Source organism: Chroicocephalus ridibundus, chromosome 6 (genome assembly GCF_963924245.1).
Source record: "Chroicocephalus ridibundus chromosome 6, bChrRid1.1, whole genome shotgun sequence".
Lineage (NCBI taxonomy): Eukaryota > Metazoa > Chordata > Aves > Charadriiformes > Laridae > Chroicocephalus > Chroicocephalus ridibundus.
Window position 1 is genome coordinate 60,903,393 of NC_086289.1, and position 23,380 is coordinate 60,926,772.

Genomic DNA, 23,380 nt, shown 5'->3' on the forward strand with positions numbered 1-23,380 from the left:
CAAGGACAAGGAGTTGGGTTAGCAGCAGGATCTACTACTGGCTAGTAGGAAAATGATGGAGACGCAGTGGAGACAGGAAGAGAAGGAGTTGGACGAACAAGCTCTGGATGAGATGAATGAGAAAAGGAGTAGGAGCAAGGCTGCTTCCGTGCCGGGACTGAGAGCAAGGGAGAGAAAGGAGAAGCAAGAGCAGAAAAGCAAGTTGAGGAAGACAGCTAAAGTAGCATAGAAGTTACACTGCAAGATACCCAGAGAGATCACCAAAACAGTTAGAGAAAGCAAGTCAGGCAAATCTTGAACAACAGTCTTCAGAGGAAATGTGACAGGCAGAAACGCCAAGGTTCATGCCTAATAAAACCAGCACTGAGTGGCTAGGACTCGACAGTACGTGAGTCAAAGCCAGCTGTAGACTTGGAATATACAGAAGAGCTCGACATACCGGAGAGGTGACTTTTTTGCCAGGTGAACAGTACAGCCTCAAACAACGCTGTTTCCTTTCTGCATGCATAATTTAAAAACAACACCATAGAAAGTACACTACACTGAGTCACTATATGAATTATGGAGGGCAGCAGGGAACTCAGGACTTCCAATGCAGCGCGTACGTGATCCATAGCATAGAGCAAGTTATTTTTGTATCCACCGGATACTCACTTTTGTAAAGCACTCGAGTATATGGCCAAGGACACCCAAACAGGTAACTCACAAACTGTAGGGATGTGACCATTTACATACAGCAGCTCTAACTTCCCAGGCTGCAAGTACAGACTTTCAAAGCAACTTGTTTCTTGTCTGGACAGAGACAGAGGAAGAAGAGGAGAGACGAAGCAGAGAAAAGAATAAAAGAGCCACCTACAGCTCTGCAGAGGAGGAACGTGAGTCTCAGGACCAACTTTCAGTTGCTCATTTTTTCTCAAGTCACACTTGATGGTCTCTAAAAAAATGGCAGGCAGAAGAGAATGGACTTTTCTCCAAAGAGGAGCCATGTGATCTAGCAAAGCCTTCTACTGCGCCTGGCACTGCAGTGCAGACGGTGATGCTCCTGCACGTTTCCCACCAGCAGCCGTCGGGCAGTGCTTCACAGCTGCCTACCTACCTTGAGCACAAAATCCAGAGCTGTAATTTCACCTTTCCAGCAAGTTATAATGCTTTCTTCCAATTTGCTGGTGTCAGCCCCCTCAAAATTTGCAGTCACAAGAGCCTTGTGAGATCAATTGCTTTTATGCGGGAATATGTTTCATTAATTCAACCTTATAAAATTCACCTCGGTTTGGGATTTATGCATGCTCCCAATGCACTGTATGGGACAGCACATTAAAAACAGTCGGTTGCACCAAACCAGGAACAGATCACAGCTACTGTTCCCAGGCTGGTATTTCCCTGGGGACACGGCGACGCTCAGCACGGCAAGCCAAAGCCAAACAGCGAAACTCACTGCCCAGTGCCGCTACCAACAGACAGACGAGGAAAAGCTGGCGGGTATTCAGATGCACGCCAGAGGTGCTCACGCAGCCTTTCAGCCCATTCTGTCTCCTCCATTTCCAGTTTCTTCCTGGGTCCAGCAAACAACACTTTCTTTGCTAACAGCACTCACAGAACTGCGCCAATAAAAGCACTATGGACTCAGAAAAGCCATTCCCTTGCAGCTTGTCCCATCTGCAAGGGGACAGAGCAACTATTGCACATAAAACTAGTCCCAGCGTTGACCTGCAGGACTGGAAAGAAATAAAAACAGGCAAGGCCCTCGGCAGGGACGGAAAAAATTCAAGCAAAGGCTTTTTGGATGTTTCCGCTTCCCCTCTGTCACAGATTTTGAGATTCCTTCCTTCCACACTTCGGGGTTCCTACAGGTAGATTTTAAATTTCTGGCTTCGCCAGTTCTCCATTTTGTAGGAGGCATCAGCTGCACCTACTTAGAAAACATTCGTGAAGGATTACAGCTTTGTAAGGGAATTAACACTCAACCTTTCAGCCCGCTTCAGACAGCATTCACGTCCTTAATGACATGGCATTTTCCTTAATGCTCACGAGGATTCCTCTAGTATCTCTCCTAATATGGTTATTTCAGATTTCCTATTTAATAAATAACTTCACAACATTATTAAGGATGAGCAACAAAATAAATATATGAATCGTTATTTCACATGACTTCAATTATACAAAGTGGAGCCAATATGCTGCAAAAGGCAGGTACCAGGAGCCTCCCCATTTTCTGTGAAAGCTGCAGAGTCTGGTCATGGCCCTTTGCAAGGTGCCCTTTAGCAAAGCATTTTGGTTGCAAAGTTAACATTTGCATAAGGTATAATCTATCAGCAGTTAAGCCCAGAAGAGGAAGAAAAACAGCCCACTGAAATGGAATACTCTCATTCCTTTTCAGAGAAGGCAAGATAATCTACCTCAGTTTATCGATGTCATCCACTTTACAAGAAGACCCCTCGTTAATTCCCAGGCAGCTGTTGTATCTTCCAGACCTGCACTTTCAGAGCGTCTCTGCTCTACCACCGAGACTTGACCTCTGTTGGGTCAGCTTTTGAGAGCATTTTCAGACAAGCACAGCTCATAATTCTGGGTTTCACAGAAATATTTTGAGGGCTTGGGAAAGGCCGTTGTGTTCTCCAGGGCCCAGAAGAGCTGGTTTAAGAGTTTTCTTCTGGTCACGGTTAGTGGCAGGTCAGTAACATTTTGAACGAGGCCCTACATACTGCCCAGAGCCAAGACAGAATGACTGGCACCAGGGTTCAGAATTTTACATGGCTTCAAAGAGCAACGACACAGCTTTGCAAAAGGAATACCCACCCAGGGCTAACAAAAGAGAGATCTTTCTAGCTGAGGAAGCCACCGAGACAGTGTTCTGGGGAAACAGCATGCATGCCATGTTGTGATTCTTCCCTGCAGGGTGCTTAAATGGCATTCCCAGATAACCCAAGGAAGCAGATGACAGGTCACACTCCACAGGGAAGCAAAAATTCCAGTGCTCCCTGCTGTCTAACACAGGGGGAGTTTCTTTCCTGATCCCAAGTGTGGCAAGGGTTCCAAAGCCCTCAATGTTTCAGCACCCAAAGACATGGCCACCATTCCCAACATCATCTTCCCAGCTGAATTCAAAGCAACATTCTTGCAAGGGCCAAGCTGTGCCCCAAAATAAACCCCCAAGAAAACCTCCCACAGGCATCTGGTGCAAGCCCTGAAGCCATGGTTTAATACAACACAGCTACAAACACACAAGCAGAAGTAACCTGGAGCAATGCAATCCCAGAAATTCAGAAATAAAGGTCAGCGTGAATGAAAATGTGTGGTTTTAAGCAGAAAAACAAAGGGTTAAATGAACAGTCTGTCTTGGTAACAAAGGACACTGTTCCCAGCTGCAAAGCTGAGGAGGGTGTCAAGCACTGAAGGCAGCAGACTGATAAGAGCCCAGACAAGTTATCAGTAGAAGACCCCGTGTCCTAACGTGAGGAGGATGACAAGTTTGTAGAATATCATACACCATTTTTCCGCTAGCCCAGCAGGAGAACAGACTGCAGACACATATTTCAAACCTAGCTTCCAAACAAGGGAAAACAAAGTGGGCAGCAATCTGGCCTGTGATTTACAGAGGCTTAAGTGAGATACAGAGGCAAAAATCCACCTTCTAACAGCCAGCAACTTGTAAAGGACATAACTAAGCTGTCACCAACAGTCAGAGGAACCCCAGAGATGCACAGGTAGACGCAGAGGACTGACACCCTCTCTACTGCCCACAAATGATCCAGGTCAGGTCACTCATTCCCGTACATTTTAGGTGTCTGCAGATACCTGAGTGCAAGGGAGTGAATGAAATCTATAAAAGAATGAGTGTTAAGAGGCAAAGTCAACTTATTTAGAGATCCTGCAAATAAACACCACCTTCCCTTCCCCAGGATCTTCTACTGAGTTTTATGACGCTATTTTCCCTACACCTGTTTCTGAGCTACAAGGTTCCAATTGCTGCTCTTCTTTTATGAAGTTCTTTACCTGGAATTCAGTCCTCCTCTCTGAATACATCTTAAGTCGTTGTCATCTCTCCCCAGTTTTTGCTCTAGTTGTACAGCAACATCCACCTCTTTCAATCTCTATTCTGTCAGACTGAAATTGTAAGGCTGACCAGGGAAATGGAACGAGCAGGAGCAGTTTCCCCACCCTTCCAAACCCCGTGACCAGAGTTGCACTTGCTGCTTTAAATAACGCCTTACATATTTCTGTCCCTAGTGAAAGTGTTTCACCTGATGTGCCGTGAGCATCCCATTATCCCTGCAAAAGCGCCATCGCACCAGCCACTTCCCTGTACAACTGACAAATACATTTCACTCATCTGTTGCCTCCAGGCCAGGAATGCCAGCCTCTAGAAAAGGGGTTTTCTATTTCTGCTAAAAGAGTCTGTAAGAATAGAAAAGGGATGAAATATCTGAAGACTGCAAACACGAATTTCTAGTCTTCCCAAGGCAGAACAGGATCTTCCTCCACACTGTAATACCTCCTGGCTGTGTTATCTTCACACTGGTCGCTGGTTTTCTGGCAATTCTCGACATAACCCAGGAAAGCCTCCCTGTCAACCTCCCCACTTACTCATTCACAGCTTCGGTCTCCTTTCCTGCCTACATTAAACATCAAGCAAAGCTCAATAGGAAATTGTATCCAATGCCTCAGTTAAAATTAGATGAAATAAGTTATTGAAGAGGCATTAAGTTTGCTCGACACTTTCTACCTTTGATAAAACCATATTTCATTTGTTCACACCTTCCGTCCACTCTTTTACAACATTTTCACTGTCTTTAATCATGATTTTTTCCAAAATTCAAGATTGTGCATAATATTAAGATCAAACTAATGGGCTGCCAGAGGTGCATGTTCCCCCTGTGAAGACTGTAAGCCCTTTTCTACATTTCCTTCTCTCATCAGGAATAGAAACCCTGAAGAGTAATTCAACACTTTCTCAACCCTTCAATCATCCCACTCCACAATGCAGACAATTCCTCCAATTCATTTTCTGCCTTTCTCAAGGTTTGCTATTAAATCCCAACCTCATTTTTCATCTATTTTGCAAATTAACAAATCATAGCTGCTTGGGCTCACCCAACCCAAGATCCCATTTTGAAATCAGCTCTTCTACAAGATGTTTGCTGCTCACTAACAAAACAATGCGCTGCACCATGAAAACGGCCAGTCTTGACCTCTTTCTCCAAGCCTACAAACTTTGCATTAATGTTTTCACAATTGTCCAGCCCACAGCCTTTGCTAAATAGCTTTCAGCAAATTTAGTTCCAAACCTTGAGAAATTCATAGTGGCTTTGCCCCTAAAATCGCTACGTTTCAGTTCAAATTGCAACCTTTGAGATAATATTTTATTTGGTTTGCAGAAATTACCTCAATTATCTTCTCACAGGTCTATGTGAAGAACGACTGAGGGAGCTGGGGTTGTTTAGCCTGGAGAAGAGGAGGCTGAGGGGAGACCTTATCACCCTCTACAACTACCTGAAAGGAGGTTGTAGAGAGATGGGGGCTGACCTCTTCTCCCTGGTAACAAGTGATAGGACGAGAGGAAACGGGTTCAAGTTATGTCAGGGGAGGTTTAGATTGGATATGAGGAAACATTTTTTCACTGAAAGGGTTATTAAACATTGGAATAGGCTGCCCAGGGAGGTGGTGGATTCACCATCCCTGGAGGTGTTTAAAAAAAGGGTAGATGGGGCACTGAGGGACATGGTTTAGAAGTGGCTTTTGTCAGGGTAGGTTAAAGGTTGGACTTGATGATCTTAAAGGTCCCTTCCAACCTCAGCGATTCTATGATTCTTTGTGCTCCCACATGTCTCCTCAGAGCATCAAGTCTTCCAGGTTATTCATTCTATCAGCTTTTCAAACCTGTATGTCACCAACTGAGCTTCTAATGAAATACTTTGAGCCAGACAACTAGCTAACCTGATCTTTAACGACATGGAAATTGCTATCATATCAGGAGTCTGTTCAGCTCTTCCCAATAACTGAGCGGCACAGCTTGGTAAAAGCTGCTTCTCTTCAGAAACTCACCTGTAGAATTCTCTGCAGGATTGAAGGAAGAGCAATAAATGCAGCCATGTTGTTCAGCACTTGCATCGTCAAACTCTTCAAAGCTGAAATATCAAACATAAAAGCCACCAGCAGTTCATTAAGATTCAAGGAGTAAAAAGAGATCAATCTTCCAGATTACGAGAGTTTTATTTCAGTTCATGTTTTCTAGTTTGAAAAACGGTTTTTATATTTATATCTTCTACATGTTTCGCACTAAGCACACGCAGCTTTTTCTATGAGAAAGTATATTTAACATTTTTTGATATCAGGATGCCTCTCTGTTCCCCTCCCACACTCAACCTACAGTAAATGTTCACATTTTGAACTTACTTTGTAGCACTGCCATTCACTTTTCCTACTGCTACCAAACCCCAGTTTGGTTGCCTTGTCCGTGTTATAGTCCCACAGACTACAACTTCCTAGCGTTAACCTTTGCATGAAGGTTGCTCCTCGACCCCCAGTTCCCCAAAGTAAGAGCCAATACTGAGATATGCATGGACCCAGCAATTCAGCTTCTTTGTGGGGATAATTAGCTAGTTCGAGCAGTTTGGGAAGTATGCACGATAGGAATGAAAACGGAATAGTTATGCAGGATCCAAGTGTATTATCTTTTCATCATTTGTGGTATCACTCCAGATGATTACTTCACTGCAGGCATTAGCTCCGAAAAATGGATAATCTAAGGGACATTCTGAATTTAGAGGAAAAGATGAGTTGAGGGAAGAGAGGTGATATATTTCTTTGAGTTCCCAATCTCTGCAAGACCATCCCCAGGAGTCCAGGTACAGCTAATGGTCACTGGAAGGAAAGAAATAGGAGGACGGACACCATGATCACCACCGCACTTGTAACATCTTGTGATCCTTAACCACGCACAACTACAATCCAGCACAGGGCTGGAATGGACCACAAGACATTATTCTGTCCCAAAACGACAGTATCTAAGCCCCTTTTTAGCTAGTCTTAATTCTCCCATAAGGGGAGACTTTTCCAGATGTGCTGCTGACATCCAACGACAGACTCAGGGCACTAGAACTGGAGTAGAGAATTTAGCTGGCGTATTTGAGTTCTACTGATTTTATATACAACAGACGGGTACAGAATGGGCAGGCATGGAAGAGGACAGTGTATTATGTCAGAAGTTCCCAAAGTGCAGACACAACCTGCTTACACTCCAGAAAGCCTTTGTACATGCTGTGCACGTACTTGGCTTTTTATAGAGACCATCCTCAATGGACCCAGCTCATGAGCAGAGGCTGCAGCTGGGGTTCTGTTCCACTCAGAACTAAAAAACAAAGCACCTGACAACTGCAGCCCACCCAAATGCCCAGCCCGCGCTCAGTCCGACAGCCACTGCAGTTCAGATCTACTGCAGGAGCAGCACATTTAGGAACTGAGTAACAAGACTGCTTTTCTTCTGTTTTCAGTAGAGGAGGAGAGACAGCACGCAGATCTTGATTAATATTTGGGGTCACAAAGGCCAAAATACTTACATTCAGAGTATCGACACTGTGAAGAACCAGATAATTTCTGTGGGGACATCATAGCCTCCAGCAGGGGAAACCACAGGGCCTGAAATAATTGAATGCGAGGAAAAAAACCAGTAAGAACACGGCAGTACTAAAAATGAGCTGTGACCAATGTCAGAGCCCATTTCCAAAGACTCACTTCCACCTTCTGAAGAACAGAACTACATTTCGCACAACCGCAATGGAACAGGACTGAAATGTGTTAAAATAACCTCAAAGCTCAGCACTTTGGGATCTGCATCCAGTCTAGATTGCTCTTAGACAAAGATACTATTTCACTGGGGGCTGAGCACGGAAGACCTTTGGCTCCTGTTGCTCCCTCTTCTCCATTCTCACCTGTTTCTTTACTGGAATTGTGACAACATAAGCAATCTACTTTTACTTCATTCAGTCCCCAACTGCTTCTCCATGTGAGATGCAAACTCTCCGGGCGTAGAGGCTGCACACATAACAGGTAGCACAGTAAATGGATCCCAAATGGAAAGGGGCATCTAAATTGTCCAGGGGGAATGTAGGACTTGTGAAAATTCATGTAACATTGTGCTGGGGAATCTGGTCCTTCATTTGGTGACCAGTGTCAAATCTTACTTGGGCATCAACAAAGAGTTCCAGCAGATGGAACAGGACCCAGAATGAGAGCAGACACTAACTGCGATCTATCTGATGAGGCAGGCGGGCCGTAAGCACTCAGGGTGTGCACGCAGACACCTCTTCAACACAACACAGCAGCTGTCTGTTGCACAACAGGATCACTTCAGAGAAGAAACCGAGCAGGTCACCTCATATGCTGGACAGTGCTCAAAAGAAATTACGGAACTCTTGACTTCCAGACATGCCACCTCTTCAGCCACGGGAACAACGTTCTCAGTTTTGAATTCAGTTATGTAAGTTTTACAAAATCTTAGGAGTAAAGATGCCTTCTATGTCACTGATGTTGGCAAAACGGAAATGCATCCGCAGTAGGAGGAGACAGGGAAACCCAGTTCTCTCGGCAAGAGCTCAAGCGAGCTGTGTTGTCTCCGCCCCTCAAAGACCAGGCTGACATTAAATTCAGGATTTGTGAACATATTCAGAACAGCAATATTCTGCAGCCACCGTGACAGAGGCATCAGCTTGGTGCCACCATAATGCTGGCTCAAACCTTACTACGCCTTCCTGAATGTCTGATTGGTATTCAATCCAAAATCTCAACTGGAGCTAAAAACAGGGGAAAGGATATTGTTTATCTGCTTCTCCACACATGCTTTATTTTGTGCTTCACCCTTACAAGTGAGGATTTCTCTCTTGTGGGTCTAAAACCCGAACCACTGCAACACAAAGCAGAGGAAAACAATGACTGCTTGAGACATATCAGTATCCCGTAGGTGAGGAATGGAAGAAGCACCTGAAGAGAAAGTCTGAGGAGATGCAGAAGCCTTTGCTGATTTTAGTGATACATTTTTTTATTACCTTACCTCTCGCTGTTGCTGGTCTAAATTGTGTGAATTTCTCTGGCAAAGGGCAATTGTTTTCATTAAGGTATCTTCAATGCTTTCTAGCAAGGGGAGTTCAGCTGAGCCTAAGTTTCGGGGGAAAAAACAAATTGCAATTATAAAAACTATTAGATACGTTAACTCCCAATCATCCAGAAAAATAAAATCATGCTGTTCATCTAAAGTCTGTTCACTACAGTGAGCAACTGCATTATAAAGACAGGTCCTAATTTTTGGCACTTCTCCTGAATAGCTCAATAAATCAGGCACATAAAACATTTCACGTAATCGAATAAGGAAGATCTTAGCTGTGGTTTAGGATACAATTAAGCAACAAATATGGGTGCTGCACTTAATTAGGCACCCATGAGTCCTTGTGCTAGTGAAATAACACTTGTGCATATGCTAATTTCCAGTAGGCAGAGCACGCTTACTTCTCTGAGAAGTTTGCTTCGACAAAAGCTACTTCCAGATGTCTCTCATGACTGTTCACACATAATGCCTGCTAAAGCTCAGTGATGAGTTTGAATGGATTCTAACATAGGAAATGCATCTGGTAAGCCAGTAAGAGCACCAGTCACAATCAAAAAAAGCTAACGGGGCAGATCATCACACACACACAAAATCCCCATCCGTTACAGCTCACTCTAGATCTCTAGCAAGATCAGAGTAAGAGAGTGAGGAAGTGTCAGCAGAATAACTACCACAGCCATGTGAATATAAAGTAAAAAAACGTCACCGTAATACCTAGAAACCTGAAATAGGATCTCATTATGCCAGGTGTCAGGCGTATGTACTTTACATTTTTGTGTTTATCTCTTTTTAACAGAAAATGGAATTTAACTTGGTAACTCTTACTTTCATCCTCTTGTGTAAGCGTCAGCAACTTGCTCTGCAATCGCTGAAACAAAAGAGATAGCTCAGAACAGTAAACTTGCAGACTCTCAATAGAAGTGTTCTTAAAAGGTACGGTTACAAAGGCTCACCCTCATTTTCCTCCCCCCAGTATGACTAATACAGCATAAATGTCTTTCCAAATGTGGAAAGGAAAACAGGAGCTGAAAGATGATTTTTGATTAAGAAAAACAAATTTCAGCATCTATTATCTACTAGATGTCTGAAGACATGCCAGAAAAATATACTGCTCTGCTGAGTCTGCAGACACCTCAACGTATTGTTATTTGACAGAAGGTACATGCTTCCAGGGATTCTAGTGGGAAACACATTGAGAAGCAGCGACAATACGAAACATTAGCAGAGGCCACCATGCTGACGGCATGTCATGCCACGCTGGCATGGCAAAAATGCCACATTCAGGATTTCAGTCTGCTGTACCTCAAGCATAACCAAAAAGGCACCGTGGATATCTCCCTTCTTCTCCAGTAAATATGAAGAAGCTTCATGGAGCTGATGTTTCTGGGTTATCTGAGTTAAGAAAAAAAAAAAAAAAGTAGATGCCTATCTTAAGAAATCTGCCCTTGTGTGTTTACTCCACAAGACAATGACAAGCAGATGGTCAGAAAGGGCTGTGTCTCCATGTGTTCAGGCACGTTACCCAGCCTGAGCAGCACTCCTACTCCCCCCTGCACCGAGCTGCTGCTTTTATTTCTCAACTTGCGCTACGGCCATCACCAGCATTAAAATCTTAAAAAAAAATTGAAAAAAAAAATATCTATGAATCAAGATCAAGGACAGATTATTCTTAACATTTCCATAAAGGGAAGAAATAGTCTCCTTCCCAGCACTAGTTAAATTTTGTCAGCATTGCTTTCCAAAGAGTCCAGGCCCATGATTTCACAGACCTTCAACGTATTAATCAACATTAACACAGCCAGTCTCTATTCTGCTTCAGTAGCTTCAGAGCACTAACAGCTTTTTTCTTATTATCCCTGAGACTAAACTCAGAATCAGTATATTACATACAGCTAACCATGCTGCAAGAAAGCAGTTGAGCAGCTCGAGGGGACAAACGGTGTTAGAAATGGATTGGAAGAGTATCCAAGAACTAATTCACAACCAAGATAAAGTACTTTTCCGGCACTTTAAAGAGGTAGGAGTTGATGTGAATGCTTCCCCTAGCCCCCATCCTCATATATATCTTTCCTACCTGGATGGTTTCTTCCAGTCTGCAGTATTCCAGAACTTTAAGCGTCTCCAAAACCTGGTCTGGGCTGTACTGACACAGCAGCTCAATGAACTGCTCCGTGACGCAGGGTGGTAAGTGGATCAGGTCTTGGTTAATGCCTTCTCTGGAATAAAAAAGGCACAGGAGACTCAAGTCAAATTCTAGCCCAGAAATCTAGCTGGAAAGAACAGTTTCACACAATTGAATAATTGTGTGTTGTCTTTTATCCTTAATACAGAAGTAAAAAAAATCTGGTTTTAAGAGGAAAAATTATGCTGTTTCTACTAGTTACTGGTGCTAGAGGTGTGTTAGTAGGCATTTCATTTGTTCCACAACATATTCTACTGATCCCTCAGTCTAAATTAGATTATCAAAGACCCCTGTGAAGAAAGATACCGGCACAGACACATCTTCAGCAATTCTATGTCAGATGCAAAAAACTCACCTAATTTCTTCCATGAAACCTTATGGTCTCTTAAGTGGTCTTTTTAGATGCTGTCTGTTTGTCCTAGAGGCCTTCTCTGCATGTGTTTGAAGAAATGTTTTGTTGCTTTTTGCTTATTGTTCCTGAAATTCTTCTTTGGCTGCAGTTACCGCATTTTAACATTTCATCTGCTAGAATGTGATCCCTTTTATCTCCCTCATTGAGACACGAACTCATGCTTCTTTTAGGGAAGCACCCCCATTTTTATTCACTTTCTCTCCTCAGCCAGAGCAAAACTGGTGAATCGGGTTTTGCTCTTGCAGAGGCAGTAATTCTGTGCACTTCGTGGTCGTTGATAGAGCAGATTGACAACTGGAAGGTTTTGAACCAGACTCCGCATATTGTTCAGCCAAAGGGTTCTGCAACCAGCCGCACCACGGAGCCATACTCGGCTGGAACTAAAGACATCTGCCTCATCTCCCAGCATGGGACCTGCTCAATCAACACAGGTAGGTGAAGTCTCCAATTCCTTTCCAGCAGCAGCTGCTGCCGCTGCAGTGGTTCGTGCAGTGGCCATTTTCTAATCCCTTGGCTTGTTTTTGTTATATTTCTCCCCTAACGTGGGGGAAACAAAACAGAAAACAGAATTGCATGCAGCGCCCGTGGCTGGCCCTGTGTCCTGACTGTTTGCTACTGATCTTATTTGTAAAAAGAGCATCATGAAGTACGAGATTTCAAAGAGTTAGGATGGAAAGGATGATACTTCCCTAGAGGTAGATATAGCACCTACAACCCCACAAAGTGAAGAGCAGTTCACCACCACTGCAGGTTAAACCTCACGCGGCAGTTCTAGGACTGATGCATCACGCAGGGAAACAGAAGTTTGTCCTGTTTAGGAAAGAGGGCTCTTAAACCTGTTCTGAAACTCCTGCTAGGAAAGAAAACAGATCAAGGTACGCATTTAGTTTTGTTACCTTGCTGAACAGAAATTCCTGATCAGGAGAAGAAGCATCGATGTGCAAACCCTACAACCGTGGGATGGAAAAGGTCGGATATACAACATGAGCCTATATTTCCTGAGAGCTACAGGAGCTGACAGGATTGTTATCATCCAAGAAAGGCCAGGAGAACACTGTGCCCCTGGCAAGCCAAAAGAAGCTTATTGTGATTACGTCAGTCACTTGATTATAAATGGTGTTTGCCCAGAAATGAAAGTCTCGTCCAGGTACTGATCACAGTCTCCAACGCATGGACAGAGTTGTACAAAACCTGGTATCCAAACTATTGTGTTCTGACGTCAAATAAAGAATGGACTTTCTAAGGACCAAAGAAGAACAGTAAATTCCGGCCGCCTGTATTCACCACCCGCTCCCCCCACAACACACACCCTGTAAACTGCCCAGTGCCTGGAAGGGAGCGACTGTTCTACGCTTTTTGCAACCAGACTAAAATGAAGCAGCACTTTCTATCTAAAGTGATCTCTGTCTACAAAAATGGGGAAAATTGCAAATCCTACATTTTTAGTACAAGAACAAACTTCTGGTCTGGAAATAACTCTGGCAGCCGGTATTCATGACTTCACGAGCAAGCCGACCTTCTCTTTAACTGTTTCATTTAAGAAACACAGAGAAGAGAGAAGGGGAAGAATGCTGGATTTTGATAATGTCAAAAACTACGCAACGCTCTTGAGAGGTACAGGTCCTGCTCAGGTAGCAGTGTCATCAGTTCATCTTCAATACAACCCTGCCAAACACCTCCCCTGCCGTACCCTACGTGCTCTTTCCCAAAAGGAAGAGATAATCACTGGTTTGTCACAAAACCTGGCACGAGTGGCCCTGTGAGTGTCACGGATAGCTGGGCAGCGAGAAGAGCCATTGTCACAGCACCTAAAAGTGTAGGTATCTGTTAATGCGTTTATAGACCCAGAACGCTGTATTGCTAAATAAGTTAGTGTTGTTATGTGCTAATACACAAACACATGCTGCAAGCAGATGCGCGTCACTGCGTTGGTTTTTTTAGAGGAAAAAAAAGAGTTTAAATGGCAATGTAGCAAAGGCCGGGATTAATGAGCTGAGCAATACACACTACATTCTCTCTTTTCTGTGGCTGCTTATAAGATACAAACATACGGACGTTTGGCTTTAATTTCCCCAGGCAATTTCTGTTAACCCTGTTTCCTCCCTTCCCCCTTCCACCTCCTTTAAAATAAATCTCTATCTAAATTAAATGGGCCAAATTAATCCCTAATGCAATTCCACCAACTAGGATAGTTACACTGGCGTGATGAGTCTTGTCCTCATACGATCAAGCAATCACTCCTATTTGCGACATTAAAAACTCATTTACTGCTCTAAGAGTCTTTATTTTAAGAAGAATTTTGCTCAATAAAAGCGCATATAAACATTTAGATTGACTGAAAAGAGATGGCTGCTTTTAGAAGAACCTAATTACTATTTTATGGATAGATATACTACAAAGTATAGGTATATCTGCAGGTTAGCTCTTGCATAGCAAGATTCCTCCCTCAAGACACAGTTCAGCTCATTTCCATAGGCCTCAGAAGCCAGCAGCCTCATAGCACTGAAACCAGGCCACGGGACCTTGAATGTTATTAAAAAATAAACAAGAAGCCCCTCCAGCAATCAAGGATCTCTACAGAACACTTCTTACTGACAACATCATTTACTGACGGGGTGAAACCTTGGGCTCGCAGACCTTCTGCTTTACGGGCAGTCCCTAGCACAGGTGAATCAGTATTTTAATCATTTAAATACAGAGATTTGATCCAGTTAAATACAGGAGAACTGGTTGTATTTAGCTCTAATTATGGTAGAGCTAAATGAGACACATTTATTACTCCGAGATTATGGAGGCCACTCTATGCATAAATTCACAATCCAGGTTAATTACTGCCTTCATCGGGTCTCACTTGCTGCAAGGGGTATCACAGCACAAACAGGGTCCTACTTAACGCCCACTTGGGCGTCACTTCTGCTTACCTATTCAATTTTTTAAAAAAAATTATTCATTTCTTTGCTAAGTAATCTAATTTCTCTCCCACAAAGCCCAATCGAGATATTTTCTTGGCAAAAAGCTGATTTTATGTTGAGTTCTAAGAAACAAAATAGGTGTGGAAGTTCACACCTTCCATACAAACATGGCTGTAAAACTCAGGAAATAAAAAAAAGAGTCCTTTTTTTAATGATTATTTTTAATTTACATCCTAACAAAATTCAAAAAGTGATTAATTCCAGGCTCTAGCTTCCAAACCATGCTTTTTATTCCACTTCAACCAAAACATTTACACTTGAATTTAGATAGTATTACCTTTTCCTACTACTCCTCCTCACAATGCACAATTAATTTGTAGCTAATTGACAACATAAGATCTTGCCTTACATTGCATTAACAGTTGCTTGAAGGCAATTGGAGCTGTGCATATATAAATGTCTTACGAAATAAATAAATAAAATCAAAGCCTTGTAGCATTTCAGGCCGATTCAAGAGAAAGAGAACACTCGGTGCTGAAATACTGAAGGAAGAGGAGCAGATGGAGCAAGCAGTTACAGAGAAGCTTGCAGTGAAATATGGCAGCAGCTCTGAAATCAGACAGAAATGCAAAGTGCCAATAGACCAAAACACTTTTCTATTTATGTTAAACTCGGGCACCTTGGTCCAGTAATCAATCGGTGGGCTGAGAAGAGAGACTGCTATTTCTGAGGAGAGAAACAGCAGTTTCAAGTCACAGGGTAACCACTTCACAGCCTTCTCGCAGAAGCTGTTACAGCAACGCCCAAACTCCCACCCGCGCGGGGGAGGCGTCATGTTGCGTGTACTGGAACCCACACCACTTCCCAGTTAGGAAGCCGGCATGGGCTCTGCTAAAGGACACCCCCCGGAACAGTTATTTCTGTGCAATCCTTCTCAACTTTGGGCAGCTTGAAGAGCAAGTCACCTTTTCCAAGCCCTAAACTTGGCTGTAGGCTGTGTGTAGGAATTTATTTGAACTCACATTTTCAAGCTCTAGTTTGCAAACGGCCTAATTTTCTTACGTACCTCGGATCAAGGAGACTCCTCAGAAACTGGAAGAGTAAAAACTGGTCCTGTACAACAAGAGGAGACAGAGCATTACTATTTTAAATAATGTGCTATAAACCAGTGATTCCTGAAGTATATCCATTGAAGAAAATACTGCCCATGGCTGGTGCCTGCTGAAGAAACTGGTTTAGGGATTTGTCTTGTGTAAACACGGAGAGGATGTTTGCTGACCACAGCTCTGTCTGATCTCCGAGTTCAAGCCATACTGAGCTCCAAACTGAAAACCGCGTTACCAAGTGATGCAACCAGCACCTCAGAGATAGTACGTTTTTATGGCCAGAACTCTACGAACAGGCCAAATAATTTAAAGGCTGCAATTCCTGCAGCTGAGTAGCTATCAAGCTATTTTTCTTCCATTTATGACACAGCGACAACTTACCATTCCTCTTCGCAATCATTTCTGACAGGAATGGCAACCCCACTGTAAAGAAGCACCGACGTCAATGGAGTCTGAGACCTTACCTGGAGGTTCGTGATGATGCTCTCAATCTGCTCACTAAAGTGAATGGCTACCAAGTCGGCTGCTTTACACGGGCTCAGCAACAGCAACTCCTTCAGAGAGGGAAACACAACAAAACCAATCACTTTCCATTTCATAGCCAATAGAATTATACAGTTCCGCCAAGTCCATTCCTATTGTAACTGCGTCTTTGCCTAGATGAAAGCTGTAAAATTATGAATACCACTGCACAAAAATTTAGAAAAAAAAATTAGAAGGAAGGGTAGTTGGAAAAAGGCATTTTTGAAAGTTGATGATTTTACTACACATCAGGCCTTGTAAGAATGCAAAGCTCTTCACACCAACAAGACCGTGGCTCAGTCCTAAGGTGAGGAAATTATTTCATCAGGTTTTCTGACAACTGCCTTTTACCCCCTGCCAACAAGACCAGCTAGTGCCGAGTAGGCGCCAGCAGTAGAGAGGAAACAAAGCCCTCCATTGACCCCAGGGAATTTCTCTGTCACATGGAAAGAGTGTTTAACTGGCTTGATCTGAACCAAAGCAGAGCTTTAAAAGCAGGTTTCCTGTAACTGTTAACTGTAACCGATACCCATCCCGCCCTGAAAAAAAGGGAATAATTTCTTTACTGTAATAAAAGGAAATAATTCTTTAAGATGGCTGTGGTTTGCATCCTGTCAACCTTGATCTAAAAGGCTTCATATCACAGAAGCTTACACAACCCAGAACATAAGGCTTTTTGCTCCCAATGCTTCCAAACAAATGAGAAGCAAAGAAAAATTGCATAAACATACATCTGGAAGAAAAAAAAAAAAAGTCTGCAAAAGTTACTTAGCACTACCTAAGACGGGTGTAGCAGCCACCAAATGCAGTCAACACCAGCAAGAGACGAGGGTGAAGAAGGGAAGTAACACAGAAGAGTGCGACTACTCCACAAGCTCTTTAAAGAAGAGCTATCATAGAAGATGCATTTTGTGCGGTTTCCAAAGCAAGATTTGCCCACTGTATTGTATGGAAAGCAGCTCTGGGGTGTCTGACCCCAAGCATTACTGCATGAGCCGCAGCTCTTAGTCACTTCCCCGGCGCTCAGGAGCATGACGCTCTTCATCTCACAAGCCCAGGGCAATCCAAAGGACCCAGAAGATCTTCAGCACAGCAGCACAGAGGAATGCAGAAAGGATGTAGTGTGACTGCATTTGTTTCTCTCTCTGGACATCCCCTCCCTGGGAGTCTTCAGGACCCTGAAGACAGGACTGACTGGCTGGAGGGAGACGGCCCAGCCTCCCGGTAACCGACTGCGGCTCTTGGATCAGTGTGACCTTCACAGCCCACCCCCAAGCAAAAGGTTCTGAGCTTGGGTTTCATCCTTTCCCAGGTCTGAGGGATTTGCAAACATGGTATTTCTCAGGCAGACAGCCCTTGAGCAGACAGTACTGACAAGAGGCACGTGCGTCTGAGGACAGAAAGTGACCACCACAAACAGCACTATGAAGAGAAGCCTTAGGCTTTATTTTCAAGATAAACATCAAGGAACAGCAGCTATGTAGGATGATGGAGAAAACAAGAAGTGGCACTGATGACAAACCCCACTTTCTGTCATACGACCACCAGGAAAGCCTCTCCAGATGCTGCTAGTTTCAACCGAAGAGGCTGGTTTGCTACTTTCATACCTCAGCAGATGAAAGGACAGTTGTTCAAAGACCTGAAATCACAGCACCATCCTAGTAATATGTTATTTACTATTTTAAGTCTTCTGAATGTCTGAAAGTAGGATTATTACAATGGAATAAAAAAACCCCCAAAAACTCATAGCAGCCAATAAGCTACTAAGCCACATGAAATTGTGTATATTGTTCACCAATCCTGGGAAATAGAAGATGCCGAAATAGAAGAGGGAGCTGATCTCAGTGACAGTGCCCAATAAAGGTGACCTGAAGAACCAATCATCTGCCCAGCAGCTTTTTGGAGGAAGCTGCAAAAATCAAAGGTAAAAGCAGCTGGCTGTTACCTACAAGGCTGGTGGAACAGTGGAAGAAACCCTACTTTTAAGGATGGCCATGGACAAGTTGAGAGGAATATTGTCTGTTGTTTGCCAACTTCAGAAAAGCACGCAGCTCTGACAAGTTGGGTACTGACACTGTACAATAATCAAGAAGTAGCTCCAGACTGAGAAAACAAAACCAAACAACTCAACATGAAAAGCTGGCAGCCTTAGCCTACAACAACCTTATCAAAACCGGTACAATACAGTGAGAAACATCAGAAAGGGCAACCCAGGACATTTCTGGTTTGTCCTGAGACACCCAAGCACAGAACAGCAATTGTAAAGGCCTCAGGCTGAAGACACCCAGCAAGGAGACCTACCTGTAGTTTGATAAAGGCACAAAATAAGGCTTACAGAGGAGGCAGACTCACTCAGTGCCAACCAATTTGGGCTGTAGCACCAATACAAGCAGAGACAAGGGATGCAGTAGGAGAATATGAAGCAGACAACAAGAAGCAGCAAAGCAGACAGCAGCTTGCTCATCCTGGGAAGCCCAGTGTGGACCGCAGTTGCTCTGACAAGACAGTAACGAGCCAGGCCCGCTCAGCCACAGCGCAACCATGGCCACCAATTCCCATAGGCTCTGAAAGTGCCTCTGGAGAGCAGGCGCAAGCTGAGCGAGCTGCATGTCGTACAGCTGGATTCACAGCATTTCTTTGTTTATTGTCTTTCGAATCATTTTCCCTCTTGGTCCATTTTCTCATTAGTCATGCCCTACTTGCACATGCTGGTAGAGACAAAGTATTCTGTATCTTTCAAATGTACCTAGTGCTTTTTTGTTCGCCTCACAAGACACAGAATTCTGGGGGTGTTTCCTGCTAAGTACTCTGGGCAAGCGCATGACTGCTCGTTTTATAGACAGACTTATTTTCCTGGCTTATCTCCAGATCACCCTGGAGGGGACTGACACCACCTTGTAGGAACTAGAGATATTATGGATTCCCCATGTCTCCTGACTGGACAGTTATTTCAGACACAGCTCCATCCCCTGAAGCAAAGAGAGATAGCAGAGACGGGAAAAGAGCTAGAGAAGTCTCGCAGCAGTCGGTGTCACACTGTAGACGTCACGACCCCATCTTCCCACAGGTTCGGAGTGGCAGGGACCGAGGCCTAGTGCTGCTCCCACTGTAAGATGAGGAATTTGATACCACAGGCTGTGCGGTCAGTGGTGCCAACGTCCTGACCTTGCTGCTGCTGCATGCTCAGGAGATTGAAGACTTGCTAATGGATCCCTTCCCTGCTCCACAGCACATCGTCCCCTGATAGGGTGCCATTATGCAGAGAGCAACACGTGAAACCAGGAAACCAAGGTGGCCAGCCTGAATCTAAGAGATATATTAATGCACGAGACCACTAAACCTGAAAGTCAGAGCTTCCTACACAGTTGTGATTCAACACTGTGACACTCCTGCTTACAGAACAGCACTAGGCAGATCCAACGGGAGTTCGCAGTAGCTCAGGTACCATGGGTTTAGGATACACCATACCTCTATATGTTCCAAAGCTTTCTGCCACACCGACTGCTTTTCTTCAGCGCTGTAGCCAGGCATGGACAGGATGTTGTGAATATAGTTGAAAACTTCTTCCTGTAAGGCATAAAAACATAAATGGTATAGTATGTTCCCGTAGCGCCACTAACAGCATTAGATTTTGGTAAGGGAGAGCATTTCAGTCTTAGGATGATTTCAGGGCTAGTCACCTCTCTTAGCACGTCAGGATAAGTTATCTGCTGGTGAGATTATACATCCCTAGATAGTTCCTGAAGAACTGCCAGGAAAAAAAGCCAAGAGGAACAGAACTAATGCTAAACGTGTTAAGCACTGAGGTCAAAGAGAATTGTTCTTCCACTATTAGAAATGTCCCCCTCTTGCTCACAGGGAAAAAGGACAGCACATCTCTCTTTAGCTAGGAGCACAGGCAGAAAGAAAAGAATGCTCTACCAGAGGGTAGATCAGTTTTCCCAGCGTATTCCTGAATTCCCCTTCGACATTAGCCTCTCCCCCAGGTTCTCCTGTGCTGTTGGGAGGAAGGGTCTGGCCAGTGTGATCTCGCCAGCTCCTTATGAAACCACTATGCTGAAAGCTGTGTGGGTGAAGTAGCCAGAAGAGTGGGGCTGCTGTGCCCATTCCTACTCTGGCCAGCAGGAAAGGCTGCGCTGCTGTGAATTAAAAATGCCAGAAGCACCAGATTTACTCACTTTTCTCACTGGATCACGCAGGTAACAGCCAATTATTTTGTCATAGCGAAGCTGTCGTTCATACATGAACTCGCAAATCTGATAGCTAAAATAAAAAATACTTTCCGCGTTAGGAAAAATACATTCAAGCTCAGTCAGCAGAACAGAAGCAGGTAGCTCAGATCCAGCAGAGTCTGGCAGCACTCACAAGAAAATACTGCATGTTTTACAGAAAGCATTTGGAAGTATCTTTCACGAAGGTTTTCAGCACACAGGTCGGGTGGCTCCAGTTTACATATGCCATTTAGTATCAGCCACAAGCCAATCAGCCTATTGACCACCCTCTTTTTTGGGGAAGTTATCATACAGAACAGAAAATCATAGAATCACAGAATGGTTTGGGTTGGAAGGGACCTTAGAGACCACCCAGTGCCACCCCCTGCCCTGGGCAGGGACACCTCCCACCAGCCCAGGTTGCTCCACGCCCCGTCCAACCTGGCCTTGAACCCCTCCAGGGATGGGGCAGCCACAGCTTCTCTGGGCAACCTGGGCCAGCGTCCCACCACCCTCACAGCAAAGAATTGCTTCCTCACATCTCATCTAATCTAAAATCAGAGTTACTAAGGTGAGAGGCAAGTGACAGGGGACAAAAATCCTTAAAGAAATCAGGTTTCACAGGTTCTGCTCTTCATAGATCATCTTCCTTATTTCCGTAACACACTCAACTCTAAACTAGGCCAATCCACAATATTGATTTGAAGAAACACTCTGAACATGACTCAGCAATGTGTTATGACACAGCTTCCTACCTTCAGATTTTAATAAGCATTAGATAAAAACAGATGCAACTGAGGCAAAACAAATGAAGAGTCTGCTAAATAACATTACACTATAGGTCTTTTAGCTCTGATAAAAGTGGCTGAGCTGGTGGTTCTGGCTGTCAAAGTCTCTGAAGCAAGGAGAAAAAAAACCACATTTCTCGAGTCTGAAAAATTTGGTTGAGTAACTCCTTCTAGGACAGGCAGGAAGACAGGCACGGCGTACCCCACCACTGCACTTCTACCCCTCGGGTCCTCTGTCACATGGTGGATTAATTCACCTAACAGCCAAATTCAAGTCTTGGGACACAGATGCCCCCTCCCTGGCTGACTCTGGTCAGGCATGACAGACTCCTTCTGGAAGCGTAAAGCTGGAGATGGTGGAAATTTTCAGCCTTTCCAGACACTGTTTGTCTCTCCTACTCAGTTCTAAAATGAGTACCATGGGGGTGGCTTCAGACCCCTTCGTGCTTTTAAATCCACCTGTGGGTCTCACCCCAACGAGTCATCTCCATCTGTCAGTGGCAGAGCACTCAAATATACAACTATACTGTTAAACAAAGCCTGGGCTCTAGGGTAGGAAGTGCCAAAACTCATCAGTCCCCACAGGGTTTCATGCTGAAGGGTCTCCATAGCTCTATCCCCTCTCCTCTTAACGATGCTTTCTGTAAGAACACTCAGTAGAGTTAAGATAGAAAGACTGGGACTAAATATGAACATATTAAATGAAGCATATGTGAATGCATAGGCAAAATAATCCCAAACACAGCTGCGAAGCAGGAACAAGAAACGTGGAGGAAAAAAGCTCTGGAGGAGATTTAAAGGTAGTATTTATATATTGTACATGGCAACTTACAATTCTGCTTTTTCTGCCATTTGGATAAGACGGGTCTCTTCAAACTGTACTATCCCTCCTGCCTGGAGCAATTCTAAAAGGACCTGCAGATATTGAAGGCCAGTTATTTATATTGCAATAGCAGCTGGACAGACAGTGCCATTCAAAAGTACACTCTTCCTGCTCCATTACACTTTGCATTAACACAGGGCTTATTTTACAGATTTTTTTAATTGATTGTCCATTAACTATGAAGGTCATGCGCTTATCCAGGACTTTTCCTGCTTCTGTTCTTACTGCTGTCAAACCTCTCCTGCGGGCAATGCTGGGGTCGGATCCTCCTTCACTCCTGCTGTGTACAGCACTGCCCAATTCTTCCATACTGGCCACCGTTCCTGTGCTCGGTGACTGCATTAGCATAGGACCTTCAGCCAGCAAATGTTCCCAATGAGGCTGGACTTTGCTCTACGCTCCACTCGCACCTGGTGCTTAAAGAAACATTCCCTTGAAGGCCGTTACCTGCTGCCTCTCCGAATGGCGGGAGTCATCATCCGGACTGCACAGAAACTCAAGGACCTGTGCAAGGATGAAGAGGGTGGCATGAGTCAGGCCTAGTTACCACAGCTGTTAGCATAAACCTAACAAGCGGATTGTCAGCACCAATAACGGCAAGAGCAAATCAGAACACAACAGTGCGATCTGATTGTACTATTCATCTCTACTTCGTCATATAACTAAGGACACTCGAGAATACTGGAGTAACCAAGAACTGCTGAAAGACTCCAGAGAGGGAAACCCACAACTCTGCACCAGGATCTAGAATCAGACTTTGGGGAACCCAGGGAATGTAGAAGAACCCAGGGGACCCCACGGCCCTGCCATGGGCCACACATCAAATGGCTGGAACCCCTGCGCTGACCCTTTTGACTTCTCTCCCAGGCTGTGCCAGCCCTCCCAGAAAAACAGGAAATCATGTTATTCATAAAATTTAATAGATCTGTAATTACAGTGTTTAATCCAAATCCATTTAGCCTCCACAGACTTCTTTGGTCTTAAATTACGACAAAGGATGTATATTTTCTAACTTCTTTTTCATTAGTGTTCACATTCAGTTCACACATCACTGAAGTATGACTGCTAAAGCCATTGAAACCACCTCCTCAGTCCCAGGAATTTCTAGGGCTTAAACTGGGATATAAACTTAACCCGGGCAAGCTTTAGGCACGCATCAGTGCATATCAGCCTATTTCAAACAGCAGAGAAGGACGGTGGCCATACAAACTAGAAATTACCAGCTATACAAGCTCTATAAGCTCACGTCCTTTATCTCCCTATCTTG

The 23,380-nt window shown here is 44.1% G+C and overlaps 1 protein-coding gene across 4 annotated transcripts in view; it reads right to left on the minus strand.

Annotated features, from left to right (window-relative positions):
* Positions 1-23,380, minus strand: part of VPS8 (VPS8 subunit of CORVET complex) — an 81,890-nt gene that overhangs the window by 17,070 nt on the left and 41,440 nt on the right. For 3 of the 4 annotated variants that reach the window (XM_063338238.1, XM_063338236.1, XM_063338239.1), the window contains 12 exons: positions 22,561-22,617; positions 22,063-22,145; positions 20,410-20,494; positions 19,700-19,798; positions 16,174-16,263; positions 15,670-15,716; positions 11,172-11,313; positions 10,400-10,489; positions 9,923-9,965; positions 9,047-9,150; positions 7,557-7,635; positions 6,043-6,125 (listed from right to left, as the gene is read on the minus strand). In XM_063338238.1, the coding sequence (XP_063194308.1) occupies positions 6,043-6,125; positions 7,557-7,635; positions 9,047-9,150; positions 9,923-9,965; positions 10,400-10,489; positions 11,172-11,313; positions 15,670-15,716; positions 16,174-16,263; positions 19,700-19,798; positions 20,410-20,494; positions 22,063-22,145; positions 22,561-22,617 (1,002 nt within the window). The remainder of the gene's footprint in view (positions 1-6,042; positions 6,126-7,556; positions 7,636-9,046; positions 9,151-9,922; positions 9,966-10,399; positions 10,490-11,171; positions 11,314-15,669; positions 15,717-16,173; positions 16,264-19,699; positions 19,799-20,409; positions 20,495-22,062; positions 22,146-22,560; positions 22,618-23,380) is intronic. The other variant, XM_063338237.1, reaches the window with a different exon arrangement.